Source organism: Myzus persicae, unplaced genomic scaffold, assembly GCF_001856785.1.
Source record: "Myzus persicae strain clone G006 unplaced genomic scaffold, MPER_G0061.0, whole genome shotgun sequence".
Lineage (NCBI taxonomy): Eukaryota > Metazoa > Arthropoda > Insecta > Hemiptera > Aphididae > Myzus > Myzus persicae.
Window position 1 is genome coordinate 567,951 of NW_019103784.1, and position 13,127 is coordinate 581,077.

Here is a 13,127-nt window from a genome sequence, read left to right on the forward strand (position 1 = left end):
AAATATCTGAGTTAACCAAAATGTGACAAATGAGAATTGGAAAATTAAACCACAAGTATGGTAGTTTTGTCGAGAGGAAAGAATAGTGCATGAATTTATTTTTAAATTGCAAGATAAGAATCTTAGTGAGTTTATACCTATATACTTTCAATTTAAATTACCTATTGGGACATAGGATAACTTACTTTTTTTTATAAGGTAAAACCTATACAACCTTTTAATGTGGACATTGGTAGGTCTCAATTCTTACATGTGGTGCACAGATAAAAAATTGATACTCAATGCAGAAAATAAAATGTTAAAAATATAGGAAGTTATGGGAAATAAATAATAAGTTGAAGGAAAATTTCCAAAATATTAGAACTGGAAGAGACAAAAAATTCATGAAATTTACTTTTGATTTAAAAACTGATTAATATAAATATTAATTTTGAACATTTTGAATTTTCGAAGTTACTGAAAAAGTTGAAAAAATATAGCATAAAGTGTGCTATAAAATATGTATCACTAATACAGTACCAAATAATCATAGAACAAAGACTTCATTTAACGGATATGAAATAAACTGACTTAGGTTAACTGTTGAAGTAGACATAAAAAGCATGTTTACCAATTATTAATAGTTGCAATAATTTATAACTGAATGAATAAAAATAATTAAAAATAAATAACATAAACAACTAATACATTTAGTAATAAAAATGAGATTATCTTTGTAGAGATTCTTCCAATAAATTTGTCAGCTTTTGTCGTGACCGCTTATTGTTTTGACATACGCAGTTTATGACAGCTAATAATTGTTTATGTGTATATTCCTAAAATTTAATTGTGTACAAAATTAGTAATTAATGTTTAATTAATTATGCACATTAATAAATTGATATAACCTGATGATCCCTTGTCCATGTTTCCAATGATGTTTCAGGTAAGTAATACGCCTTGATATACACTTCAACTAGTTCTTTATGTGGTAATGGATTGATAGGGCAAATTGAATTTATTTGTGACATAAATTGTGTGAAATCAAGTTGCATTAATGCTCGACCAGCATTTGAACATTTTTTGGCTAATGAAAATCTAAAATAAAAGTAATATTGAATAACTTGAATACATTTGAATAATTATTTAATAAATTTTACCCTTCAATAAAAACAGATGTTACTAGAACAGCTATAGCTTCCCAAATAGAATTTAACACCTGCTCATTTAAATATATATTTGATGTTGATGTTTTAAGAGTTTTAAAAAAAGCCCGTAATTCCTAAAAACATTAGGTCATTAGACATTTAGTCATTGAAAAAAAAAAAAATTCTCATATTCTATACAACATACTTGTAGGAAATAATCAACATATCTGCTGTGTTCACACATAATATCTTTAACCTCCCAATTGACTTTGGTCATCATGCCAAGCACTTGATTATAATCAATAGATTTACAAATCACACGACCATATACTGGTTTTCGTAAATCTACTGCCACTGCTACAGTCTTAAACAAATATTTAATACATCATGTTTGTAACAAAACAATAATTCCAAAAAGTTTTATAATTTGTTATTGTGCTTCATAATTAAACACTGTTAGAATAAATAATTATGTGTACTTGATTATAAAATTGTTGTAATGAATAACTGCTTGTATCCGATGTTAATAGTGTATTCAAATATGAATGTAATAGCTTGTACTGCTCTCCTAAAAACACTAATGATTCAACAGCAACAATTCGTTCAGAAACACTATATAAATTGTTTGCATCTGACAGACTTAATACGTGAAGTGCTACAGGTTCTCGAATCTGAAATTGAATTTTTCTTACAAATATTTTACATTTTTCATTTTGACCTAATTAAGAACAAACAATTGTAAACAAGAAAAATTATAAATAATATACAAAATTAAATTCGGCTATCTGTTGTATGTACTCTAATCAGCATCACTGTAAATTGTGATTGGAAAATGTGCTCCACTTAAAAATAGTTTAAACGCGCTCTATTTTTTAAATTCATATTTTATATTAAAATTTGGAGAAAATCGGATATTTAAACAAAGAATAACAATTTTAGTTATTTTGTTGTAATATAAAAATATTTTTACAATATAGAATAACTGACAGATTGTCTCCGCTCAGAATAGTTTTTCAAATATAATCATTGAATTCAAATGTAACACCATCCATTACAGTGACCCACTTGTAACCTACTGTACAGCAGAGTGGTTTCTATCAATTATTTTTAAAATTTTTTAAAAATGTTACTTAATTTGCTTATTTAGGGGTATAGCATGCTTTAAAAATCAATTAAGAGTTTTTCCCAGTTAAAAAGTCAGTTATTTTATTATGAACAATAGAGAAAAATTCCTTTGAAAACATGATGTTTATGTTATAAAATGATACCTATTAATCTGAGCATCATCACTAATTGGCTTTAAAATATATGATTGAAAGTAATAATACAAGTATACCAGTTAAATTTGATGGACAGATTAAGAAAGATAAAGCATAGCATATTGGCAGGTGTTACTAATCTTATCTGAAATTAAAATTAACTATTATTGAAGTATTAACTACCTTGCCACTATAGTACACAATATATCACATGCATCCATAACCACCGGTAGATTGCAATCTGCAATAGAGCACATACAACAATATATAGTATGATCAATACACAATTAAAAAATATATTGAGGCTAAATAAGTTTGTTGAGATACTTCCATAATATATATTCTAATATGAACTCCATAAATTAAAAATATATTATAAAGAAAAAAATAATTATAATTGATGAACAAAATATTGTAAATACTAAATTAATTTAGAGTTTTGGACTGATAATGCTTTAAAGCAATTGTAGATAAAAATATTAGTAACCTTGCACAGCCATGTTTAATTATAAATACTTACAAATGGATCTTGATTTGTTTCATTTTCATGATTACATTGAATCAAAGTGTTGCATATTCTAGTTATTACTGATTGAAGTTTTACACTATTTACACCACTACATATCTGAGGCTACAAATAACATACAAGGTTATTCCATGGATAAAATGTAGAAAATATTTTTTGTTCTTACCAGTATGTCTGATGTAAATAGCAAATGGACTGAATATAGATAATATTCAAACAGCTGACATAAGCAAGTGACTACATCTTCTGATATTGATTTTAATATGTTACATATTTTTAAGTACTTTCCACAATGCCTCATTACTGTCAGTGTTGTATTTGTAAGCAAAGGTGGTCTTTCATAGTTATCTGCTGTTATATTATAATTATCTGTGTCTTCATAACTATTATTGGTATCATCACTACATACACTATTTCCATCCATCTAAAAAAAAAATATCAATATATTAGTACTAAAAATGTACAAAATATATTAAAATATGTTTGTTATTACTTCTGTATCTAATATATCTTCACAGTATGTAGTATTTAAATCATTATCAAATGGTGATTTATCTGATGCGAAATGAAAATATTCGCTTGTACTAATAGAGCTACTGTCCATAGATGAATTTCTACTATGAGTTTGACGAGAAGAATCAGTTTTTTGAACATGATTTTTAATTGTTCTAAATTCCTTATGATAAAAGTAAATGTATATCAATTTAATTGAATAACTAAATATTCAAGTATTTTATTATTTTCTTACCTGCAATTGAAATAAATTAAATTCACGTTTCACTGGACATGGAGTCCAACTTTCGTTTTCAAAAAATATTGTAAGCTCGTCTAGACAGTTTTTATGATAGGTATGAAAATAACTGATACAAGACTTTTTAGTATCATTTTGTAATTGTTCTGATTTACTATTACAAAATTCTTCACCAATTTTAATATGCCTAAGATATAATATTATATTAAAAATAATACATTATCAATCTATTACTATAAATAACATGGTATTTATGTTGATATTTTATTGTATTGAAATTACTAACTCAAACTTGAAGAAATATGATATAAAACATGAAAATTAGTTTACCTTCTACGGATTTAAAATATACAGCTAAAACCTCTTTTGTTTAGACTTAATTATTCAGTTAGAAAATATGTATATAGATTTTCATCATATATGCATTTAGGTATAAATACACATCCGTAATGTGTAATTGTTTAACCACAATTCCATAAAAATGAATGAATTAATTAAAGTACTTCAATACATCATTCATTACTTATGGATTGGAAATATAGTTTGCAGGACTTTTAAAATGGTGATTGAAGTCAGAAATGCACTTGATAGCTATTGAGGTAAAATATATATCAGGTTTCCTTTCAAATCTTCTCAAAAGAGAAAGAGGCCAAGCCCCAAAACTTTGAGAGGTACACAAGAACTTAGTATGGTAATCAGAGCTAGTAGCATATGATATGGTTAAGCAATAACACAAAATGTTCATAATTAGTTAAATTTTGAAATTAAAAAAACTAAGAACTTCATAGATGAAATGGCTATAAATATTACACCATTAAATTATATATAAACAAGTTTAACTAATAATGTAGTAATACCAGATTGCAGTTTAAAATTTAAATTAATGTGTAAAACTACATCAATTAAAATAATTTAAGAAAAAAGTGTCTGGTTAACTAATTTTTTTTAAAAATAGATAACTTTAATACTTGTTTAGTATAGACAACACTTGAAGAAAGTCGTCAAATTTGAATTTTGTCATATTGGAATTGAATACTAAATTAGATATTTTGGTAATGATGTCACCCCATAATCTTGTCGGACCTATTTCAAATTTTTTACTTATATATTCTTGATTTACATATTCTTCAATGTCATCTGAAACACATTTGTGGTAAACATTATAAAAACAAATAGTATCGAAAAACTTAAAACAACCAACAATATGCAAAGTTAAGAAGTTGTGTGCACGATACTAATAATATTTATACCTTCACTATCTGTACTAATATCTTTAAATTCTCTATGCCAATCTGCCGCTTTCTTATAGCTTTGTAATATGTTCCAAAATATTTTACTTAATGCAATAAGGCATGGAATTAACTGTTCATCGGGAACACACTATTTTGAAAATAATGTAACATTGTTAAAACACAGAAGTAGTTAAAAAAATAAAATATAAAATATAACAAATAACCTGGCACAGAAGGGCAAAGGAGTTTTTATTGTTTTCCACCTTATCTGTATTAACAAATAAATTGATTGTATCAAACGAAGTACTGTGGACTGCTGATGTATAATGCATATGCAATTGGTCAATAGCAATTCTTGTTTTACCCAAGCGTCTATAAGCTTCTTGAACCGCTGAATACTTTTCATTATCAAAATTGAAACACATCTATATCAACATATTTATACAAGAAACATATTGCTATTTCACTTTTTTCATACATTGTCTAAATAATTGTTTGATTTTACGTACATTAGACAAGACAATGTCTAATTGCTCTTCTGTCATAATTAATGCATCTTGGAGTTTAACAGATAATGCAGCAATGCAAGTAAATTGTTTAAAAGAGGAAGCACCTTGAGTACATTCTAAGAGTAATGCTATTCCTTTAGCATAGTTAGCTTGAGACACTAATTCTTCAAGTTTTTTTTCAGTTTGTAACTAAAAATTTACATTTTTTTTAAAGAAAACACAAAAACAAACTGTTGCATTTTATCTTACCAGCATTTTGACACTATTTAAAGAATTTAATAAATCAAGGATTAAAGATTTTTTTCTGCAATTGCCCAAAAGACCCAAACCAGCTGTAGTGATTTGTCTTTTAGCTAGTTTTAAGCGATTCTTAGCATGTTCACAATTTTCTATACTAGATTTTAAATTATTTTGCAACATTCCAATTCTGTGAAAAATTTTTTAGATGATATAAATAATTAACAATAATTATAAAAATTAGTTACTTGTCTAATTCGTCATCACATGCAGCTTGATTTTCAAGAATCAATTGTAGCAACTGTTTCTCAACGATTTCATGTTGCGCCCTTAGTTTTTTTACGTCATTGGCAATCAATTTTTTATCAAGGACTCTTGGCAATTTCTAGAAGAAGTAATGTGTTAATTTAAATAACATTCAAAATGACTAGTTCACCGAGAAAATAGTGTCACAATTATACATACATTTGAAGAGCAAATATTTATATTTTGTTTTCTCGGTGAACAGATTATATACAATAAATAATATTAAATAATGGTTTAAGACTTACTTCTAGTTCAAATTTAGCAAAATCAAAATCAGAACTGTTAAAATATACTTGATCTATATTTGATATAAGTTCAGCATCACATTTTTCAACAAATTTTTCATTATTCACAGCTTTTAATAAAAGTGAGTCACTTTTTCTGCTAGAAATATCCCAAAAGTCTTGAGATCCTATGAGTGGAACTTTCACAGCAGTCTATAAAAATTTAAAACAAAATAATAGTTATGAATTATTATACATTTAGGGGTTCACCCCCCCCCCCCAAATTAATAGTTGTGTAATTTATTTATATCAATCATCGATAACTACAAATTACAATAACTGGTCGGTGACAATTTGTTTATGAATCCCTCCCCAAAATTTTTTTGCGCACGTGCCTGGACCTACTCAATGAAGAGGAACGCTCAATACTAGAAAATGTGGCAGAGTGACTTCCTCACAGTATTATACTATAATTAGTAATACCTATGGCTATATTAACATATGATTGAAAATGTTAACCAAATAGATATTTCCATGCAACATAAAGATATAATTAAGAGTAGTTAAGTTCATAAACATTAAACACACCTTGGTATCTAAGAGATTCTTTAGTTTTTGTTTCAATTCAGCCATACTGATCAGGTTTTAGTGAAAAAAATTGAGATTCTTCTTTTTATTTTTTAATTGTATTGACATTTTTACAGTAGATACATACTGTAAGACATATTTTGGATTATTGTTCTATACACATTACATTCATATACATTATGCGTCCGGACGTACAGTTTATAGTTTTATACAACAGCGGGTAAACATTTATGAATTTTTATCACGATTAAAAAATACTTAAAAACTATAATATAATTATTAATTTATAATACGTAAGTATTTCTTCGTGTTTATATTAGACATTTCAGTATTTTACTGATAAAAATGACTGATTGTTGATAAGTCACGTTTTCATGGAATATTGTCATAAAGAATATTGCAAAGCAAAGTACAAATCGTTGTTGGAACAAATAGTAAATAGAACAAAATATTGTGTGTGTTGAAGTTGAAGGCACGGCACGGACAACTTACTTACAACTGTAGTAGTCCGTGAGGCACGTCGACAGCTGCAGGCAGCTCTGCTGTGGTGGAAGGTGTTTTTCGATGATATGTCGTCTACGGTAACGAAAACAACTACTATACCATGGCTGTGGTTTCAACGGTATCTTTAATCTTATCTCTGAAAGTCTGAACTTGTTTAGACTTGAAATAGCTTGTCATTACATGCTTCACAATCACCCAAAATTGTAAACTTTTAAACTTGTAACCATTTACTATTCATATTTCATATCGGTTTAATAGTTTAATTATACCACGTGTACATGTAATGGATACTATTAAATTTGAAAATGAGGAAATAATTGAGGTGAGTTATTATTCACTTTTATCCATGCATGTATTTTAGTATTTAAGTTCAATAAAAAAAAAAATAAATTGGTACCTATAACTATAACTCATAAGGTTAATTTATTAAGTTTTAGCTAAACTATTTATGTATGCTACAAATGATAATAGGTGGCGAATAGCGAAGCTGACACTGAATCACCGTCTTTCAGTGAAGAATCGGAATCTTGTTACCAACATTTAAGACAAACCGGTTTACAAATTTGTACTGAAGATTATCCTGGGCAATTTAATTTTGATTTTTCATTAGATGTTACAGAAATTTCTAAAAGGCATTGGATGGCAAGTACCTATTTGTTGTCTCTAGTAAATCAAATAATGTTTTATTTGTGATTTTCTGATTAAAAAACAGATTTATTTATTTAGATAGCATTTGAAATATAAATAAAATTGTTGATTTACTTTTACATATTATTAGAGTTAATATCTGTTTATTTGAATAAATTAATAAGATAAATCATTAAATCCATTTTTGATATTTCTTGTAAAGCTAAAATATTGCAGTAGTTTAATTTATCGAAATGTTTTATGTATCCTGTATAGTATGTTGTGTCTTTTTAAATTAGGAAGTTGTCTGATGAATATATTATTATTTTATGTTTTAGTATTCTGCCGCTTTGAATAAAGTATACATTGATATGAATCGAGTATTACCTATTCAGTTTCAATGGCGTTTTGATGATATTGGATTATTAGGAATAAAAAACCTTCAAATACGTGCTTTACCAATTTTTGCAAATTCTGAATTTCAACAATTGTGCATCAAACGTTGTCCTATACATATTATGCAGGATAAATTGTGTGGTATAAAAAAATATTTGGCTATAAACCTACTAATTCAAAGTTAATTTTACTTACCAAATAAATTAATTTGCGTTTAGATAGAAAAAAAATGGAACATATACTTTGGTGTGAACAAATAGATGCAGTATATGAACAAAATCCCATAAGCCAAAGGCACAGTGTTGTTGCCATTGTTCATAATTTTGTACCTTGTTCTGATTTTAAGACTTACAATGTGTTATATAAATTTATGTGTAAATCTAGTTGTAGTATGAGTCTAAGTCGAAGACCCATTTATGTAATTTTTACTTTAGAAACTTTAAGGTAAGATGTCTATTATATAATAATTATTTTTAATTATTTTTAAACAATGAATCTAATACTTTTTTGTTTTGTTTTAGTGGACAAGTATTAGGTAGAAAAAAAATTGGTGTAAAAGTTTGTAGTTGTCCAAGGAGAGACATGTTAAAAGAAGAAGAAATAGAAAGAAAAAGATTAATTGGAGTAAAGGCTTTTAACAAACGTACATTAATTGAGGATTGTGAAATTCCAGAAAAAGTACAAAAAACTAATAAAGATAACTCCGAAGATAAAATTTATGAACTACCATCAGTATGCAATTTAATTTTATATTTTATTAATCAATTGTAACATAAAAATTGAAACTGTTGAAAAAATGTTTAATTATTACAATGATTTTTAGTTACCAATTCTAGGAAAACAGTTATATTTAAGCACTTTAGAATTATTACATGGTCATTTTTTGGGTAGTGCTGTCCGAGAAGATCGCTTAATAGACACGCATCCTTTGATTAGCATGCTTTCTGATCTAATATCTCAAGTGAAATCTGAAAAAAATAGTCATGTAAGTTATAAGATATTGTTTGAAAATAAATCAATAAGTTAAAAAATTATTTTCATTTTCTTTAGAACAAAAAAATTGATTCGGAAAACCCAATATCTCAGACAAATTAAAAAAACAATGATGTGATAATTGATAAATAATGATAACATTGTAAAAGTAATTTAATTAAGTTAAGATACATTAACTACTTCTAGAATATAAAAAAAATATATATGTTTCTCTTCTATAATTTCTATGTTTTTGGATTGTGATTGTTTTCTATGTAGCCTTCATATTTTACAACAGCAGAAATAATCTAAAATTAAAAGCATATAAATTAATATGTGGATATAGCTATAACTATAAAATTATATGCACAAACATTTAACTAAATTTACTCTAATTATGTTATATGAACAACTTTTGGAAGAATTCTATAAATATTCAGTATTGATCTATAAATTATTATTACCTTTAAAAGAAAACTAATTGATTTTATTTACTTACTGTTAGATGAGAAAAACTTATGTTATTAAAATTAATAAATGTTAATTTGATATCACCTCAATATTGTTGTACACTTGTATCTACTTCATTTATCATTATTAAAGTATTTATACAATTATTTAACTATTTTATTCACTTGTATTATTATTACCTGGATAACTAATATAGCGTAAAATGAGTATCTTGTGTATGCTATAGAGTTGATTCGATTAGCTATTATTGAAGAGCAACTATTTTGATAATATTTTTCTGGATCAGGTTGTTCACAATCGATGAATGTAATACAAATAGCGTCACGTAAACAACAACTTATGGGTGCAGCTGGTATAATGAATTTTCCATTTTGCTGTGTGTATCTTGAATAACACTTTAAATAATATCATTCCAATTTATGAAATATTATTTTGTACTTTTTTAGTAGAGAAAATGAGGTTACAGCAATTGGTGAAACCCAAGCTGTTTGGAACCAATCAGTATTTTGGGAACTACCGCAACAATGATATTTTTGTTGAAATTGATTCCAAAATAATCTCCAAGTTCTATTTGTGGCATATTTGCTGAGACTTGTGGTCAATATGTTTTCCACCTCTCCAGAAATCGTTTGCAAAGTAAATTGTAAATTAGCACAGTAACAAATGAGTACCACGGCTTCGACTGCAGTCACCGTAACATAAGATTTCAGTTTTAGACTTTGCTTTGAAGATTCGATTTTTCTAAATACCAAAAAAAGTTTGTTGGTTTTTTTTATCATTCAAAATTTGTATTTTGTACAAATAAAAATGTAGTTTCAATATAATATTTGGGAATTAATTGCTCTGTTTTAGAAACCCTGGCTAATGAGAATTAAACAGTATTGATTCATACCATAGAGTAATTACTCTATGATTCATACCGTAAAGACATTATTATTAATCAGTAATCACCCTGTTACACAAATTAATATATATCCCAACCTACTATAAATCCACTTAGTTTCAATTGAAAACTGGGCACTTAAGTGGAGAATTAAAATAAATTCAGACAATTTGTATATTATGTATTTATGTACCATTTTCCTTAAAAAGAACCTACCATCTACCTGTTTACGTTGAGGGTACTCAATTCCTATTATCCCCTGATGTCAAATATCTCGGCACAACTCTTGATAAAATACTAACTTGAGCCCCCACCTTAATCTAAAAAGAAAAATATTCTACAGCTGACTACATCTTACTACTTCGTCCAATTTTAAAAGCAAAACTCCCAATTTGTTCTAAATGTATTATCGTTGATTATATATTATTAATTAAGTATAATATAATCAATGGTATTATGTATACATCTATTTTGAGACCCAGATTTGGGTGCTGTTTACTATTAGTGTGGCGAGGCTATATACTGGAGAGTGGAGGTAGTTTAAAAACCAAAAAATATTTAAACTATTTTGAATTTTAATATCTGTATGATATAAATATATTATTATAATATCTATACTAAGAAAAGTTGAAAGTGTACAATATATCGTGATTCTTGACTACATGATTATTTAAAATTATTGTGTCTAGTATCTTGTATCTGGATCAGCGGTTCCTAAATTATGAGGCGCGGGCCGCGTGGTAGTATTGATATTTTTTAATCAACAATAATTGTTTGGAAACGTCTTTTAAGATGACGCTACACGTATTGTTTTCGTCTTACCAGAGCGTAACATATCAAATTTTAAGTTCAACAGATCACGTTTAGCTCAGTTAGCTTAAAAATTAGAGTGAATTAACGTCTTATTAAAATTAAAGGTAAGATTATTATGGAGGTCTTTTCATGGGCTTTTTATTATATTTTAATTTTAAAGAGAGTTATGACTTCATGAGTATTTTAAGTTGTACAAACAATTTACAATTTTCAAATACTCATAACTAGGGCGCGGATTTCAATGCAAAATGCATTTTTTTTCCTAAATCCTTACGCAATGCTCAGTTTGGCAAAAATGCGTTTCAAGTGGTGTTAGATTCATGTCATTCAATTTTTATTTTGCATTTTTTGTCGTTTTTACTTCTTTAAGGCATTTTTGGTCATTTTCGCTACTTTTAAGGTTATTATTTTCATATTTTCGAAAAATGTAGCATTTTTGGAGGGAAATAAAAAAATTTCAAGTATTCAATATTTTTCTTTTACTAAATTATTGAAAACTACACTTTATCGTCTGTTTCATATATTATTATGAATTGTGTTAAATGATAATAGTCGATGACAATAACAATAAAACGGACTACGTGTGTATAGTGTACATAGTGGGACTAGCCACACTATTAATAGTCCCGTCAGAGGATAGAATTTCCGTTTTTCAACGAAATATAGTTTTATTTTAACCTACATATCTTTCTAATCAGCTATTTCTGTTATTGCTATCTTCTAAATATTCTATTTTTTTATGTCATTAATTAAATTTTAATAAAATAAAAAAAATGTTGTGCATTTTTTTTCACATTTTTAGTACATTTTTTTACGTCATTAATTGAATTTTTTAGGTCATAATTGCCTTTTTCTAGGGCATTTTTAGGTTTTTTTAGGGTATTAAAATCCGCGCCCTACTCATAACTCTCTTTACAACTAGGTACATGTCTACATACGGTATAAAAGTAGGTATCTAGAATATAGTATATTGCACTGTAGCATTCAACATCTAAGTCGATCAGTATTCACTATTTATAGGTAGCACGATTAAAAATAAATCAAGGAAATATTGGTGGCCCATAGTTTTTAAGGAGTTTGAAATAGGCAATTTTTTTAAATAGATGGATGCGGGTCTATAGTACATTTGTGCGCAGTAAGCGGTCATTAGTGTGTGTGACGGTGTTCAAAGGAAATAGCGAGCGCAACAGCATATTATGTGCGTGTGAGCGGTAACCAATTTAATATGCACAATTGTATGCACTTTTTGTCCATATTGATCTAACGGATCGACCTAATAATGCGAAAAAATTTCGGAAAACTGATCTGAGTTCGTTATAATGTATACTTGAGATCGGTCAGTCTACATTTTAAAATTTCCTATTTGAATTTCAAATAATCATCAACTTTGAAAATTCCGAAATTTCAAAATATTCAAACTCAATGTACAGTAGTATTATACTAGTATGATGTGTTAGGACGGTGAAATCGAGAAAAGTGGACTGACCGACCTCAGGAATATGTAATAACGAATTCAAATCATTTTAAAAAGTATTATAGCATTACTAGGTCGACCAGAATGAAGGACAAAAGATTGGTATATTTTGGCTTAAATGATCGTCGGCCACGTCCGATCGTAAGCGGTAATCTATTAGGACGATGTTCTACGATGAAATGCCAGCAGTTCTCGGCGGCGACACTGGCACCGGAACATTTGCACGTG

The 13,127-nt window shown here is 27.5% G+C and overlaps 3 protein-coding genes across 5 annotated transcripts; 1 reads left to right on the top strand and 2 right to left on the bottom strand.

Moving 5' to 3' along the window:
* Nucleotides 1-687: 687 nt before the first annotated feature.
* On the bottom strand, nt 688-7,091 carry LOC111035258 (syndetin). The gene is made up of 17 exons (XM_022316796.1): nt 6,760-7,091; nt 6,193-6,384; nt 5,890-6,026; nt 5,654-5,831; nt 5,405-5,593; nt 5,120-5,320; nt 4,914-5,043; nt 4,632-4,800; nt 3,661-3,850; nt 3,406-3,588; nt 3,079-3,336; nt 2,907-3,017; nt 1,607-1,798; nt 1,333-1,491; nt 1,140-1,261; nt 888-1,077; nt 688-815 (listed from the first exon to the last, which is right to left on the bottom strand). The coding sequence occupies exons 1-17, from the start codon at nt 6,802-6,804 to the stop codon at nt 708-710; spliced, it is 2,754 nt and encodes a 917-aa protein (XP_022172488.1). The 5' UTR covers nt 6,805-7,091; the 3' UTR covers nt 688-707.
* Nucleotides 7,092-7,318: 227 nt separating this feature from the next.
* LOC111035259 (cellular tumor antigen p53-like) lies at nt 7,319-10,292 on the top strand. Of its 3 annotated transcripts, XR_002604633.1 has the most exons (8): nt 7,319-7,585; nt 7,735-7,905; nt 8,229-8,427; nt 8,505-8,730; nt 8,808-9,018; nt 9,110-9,271; nt 10,016-10,105; nt 10,176-10,292. XR_002604633.1 is itself a non-coding variant. In XM_022316798.1 (7 exons), exons 1-7 carry the CDS (start codon nt 7,547-7,549, stop codon nt 10,031-10,033), a joined length of 1,026 nt encoding a protein of 341 aa, XP_022172490.1. In that variant the 5' UTR covers nt 7,319-7,546; the 3' UTR covers nt 10,034-10,178. The 3 variants fall into 3 exon arrangements, 2 of the variants coding, with proteins under 2 accessions (XP_022172490.1, XP_022172489.1); XM_022316798.1 differs by having other exon boundaries at nt 10,016-10,178; XM_022316797.1 differs by lacking the exons at nt 10,016-10,105; nt 10,176-10,292 and adding an exon at nt 9,337-9,875 and having other exon boundaries at nt 7,547-7,585.
* Nucleotides 9,504-10,528, bottom strand: LOC111035261. The gene is made up of 3 exons (XM_022316799.1): nt 10,168-10,528; nt 9,909-10,113; nt 9,504-9,566 (listed from the first exon to the last, which is right to left on the bottom strand). Exons 1-3 carry the CDS (start codon nt 10,506-10,508, stop codon nt 9,504-9,506), a joined length of 609 nt encoding a protein of 202 aa, XP_022172491.1. The 5' UTR covers nt 10,509-10,528.
* Between the last annotated feature and the right edge of the window lie 2,599 nt (nt 10,529-13,127).

What these genes read in the sequence shown, in the direction of transcription:
- LOC111035258 (XM_022316796.1), bottom strand. Translation starts at nt 6,804, where the DNA reads ATGGCTGAATTGAAACAAAAACTAAAGAATCTCTTAGATACCAAG. An exon ending in TTAATTTATTTCAATTGCAG is followed by an intron (nt 3,589 to 3,660) that starts GTAAGAAAATAA and finishes TTTTATCATAAG; the next exon opens with GAATTTAGAACAATTAAAAA. An exon ending in TACAACAATTTTATAATCAA is followed by an intron (nt 1,492 to 1,606) that starts GTACACATAATT and finishes TATTTGTTTAAG; the next exon opens with ACTGTAGCAGTGGCAGTAGA.
- LOC111035259 (XM_022316797.1), top strand. Translation starts at nt 7,547, where the DNA reads ATGGATACTATTAAATTTGAAAATGAGGAAATAATTGAG. An exon ending in TATGCAGGATAAATTGTGTG is followed by an intron (nt 8,428 to 8,504) that starts GTATAAAAAAAT and finishes ATTTGCGTTTAG; the next exon opens with ATAGAAAAAAAATGGAACAT. An exon ending in AATCTGAAAAAAATAGTCAT is followed by an intron (nt 9,272 to 9,336) that starts GTAAGTTATAAG and finishes CATTTTCTTTAG; the next exon opens with AACAAAAAAATTGATTCGGA.
- LOC111035261 (XM_022316799.1), bottom strand. Translation starts at nt 10,508, where the DNA reads ATGATAAAAAAAACCAACAAACTTTTTTTGGTATTTAGAAAAATCGAA. An exon ending in TCATTTTCTCTACTAAAAAA is followed by an intron (nt 10,114 to 10,167) that starts GTACAAAATAAT and finishes GTGTTATTCAAG; the next exon opens with ATACACACAGCAAAATGGAA. An exon ending in ACGCTATATTAGTTATCCAG is followed by an intron (nt 9,567 to 9,908) that starts GTAATAATAATA and finishes TTTTAATTTTAG; the next exon opens with ATTATTTCTGCTGTTGTAAA.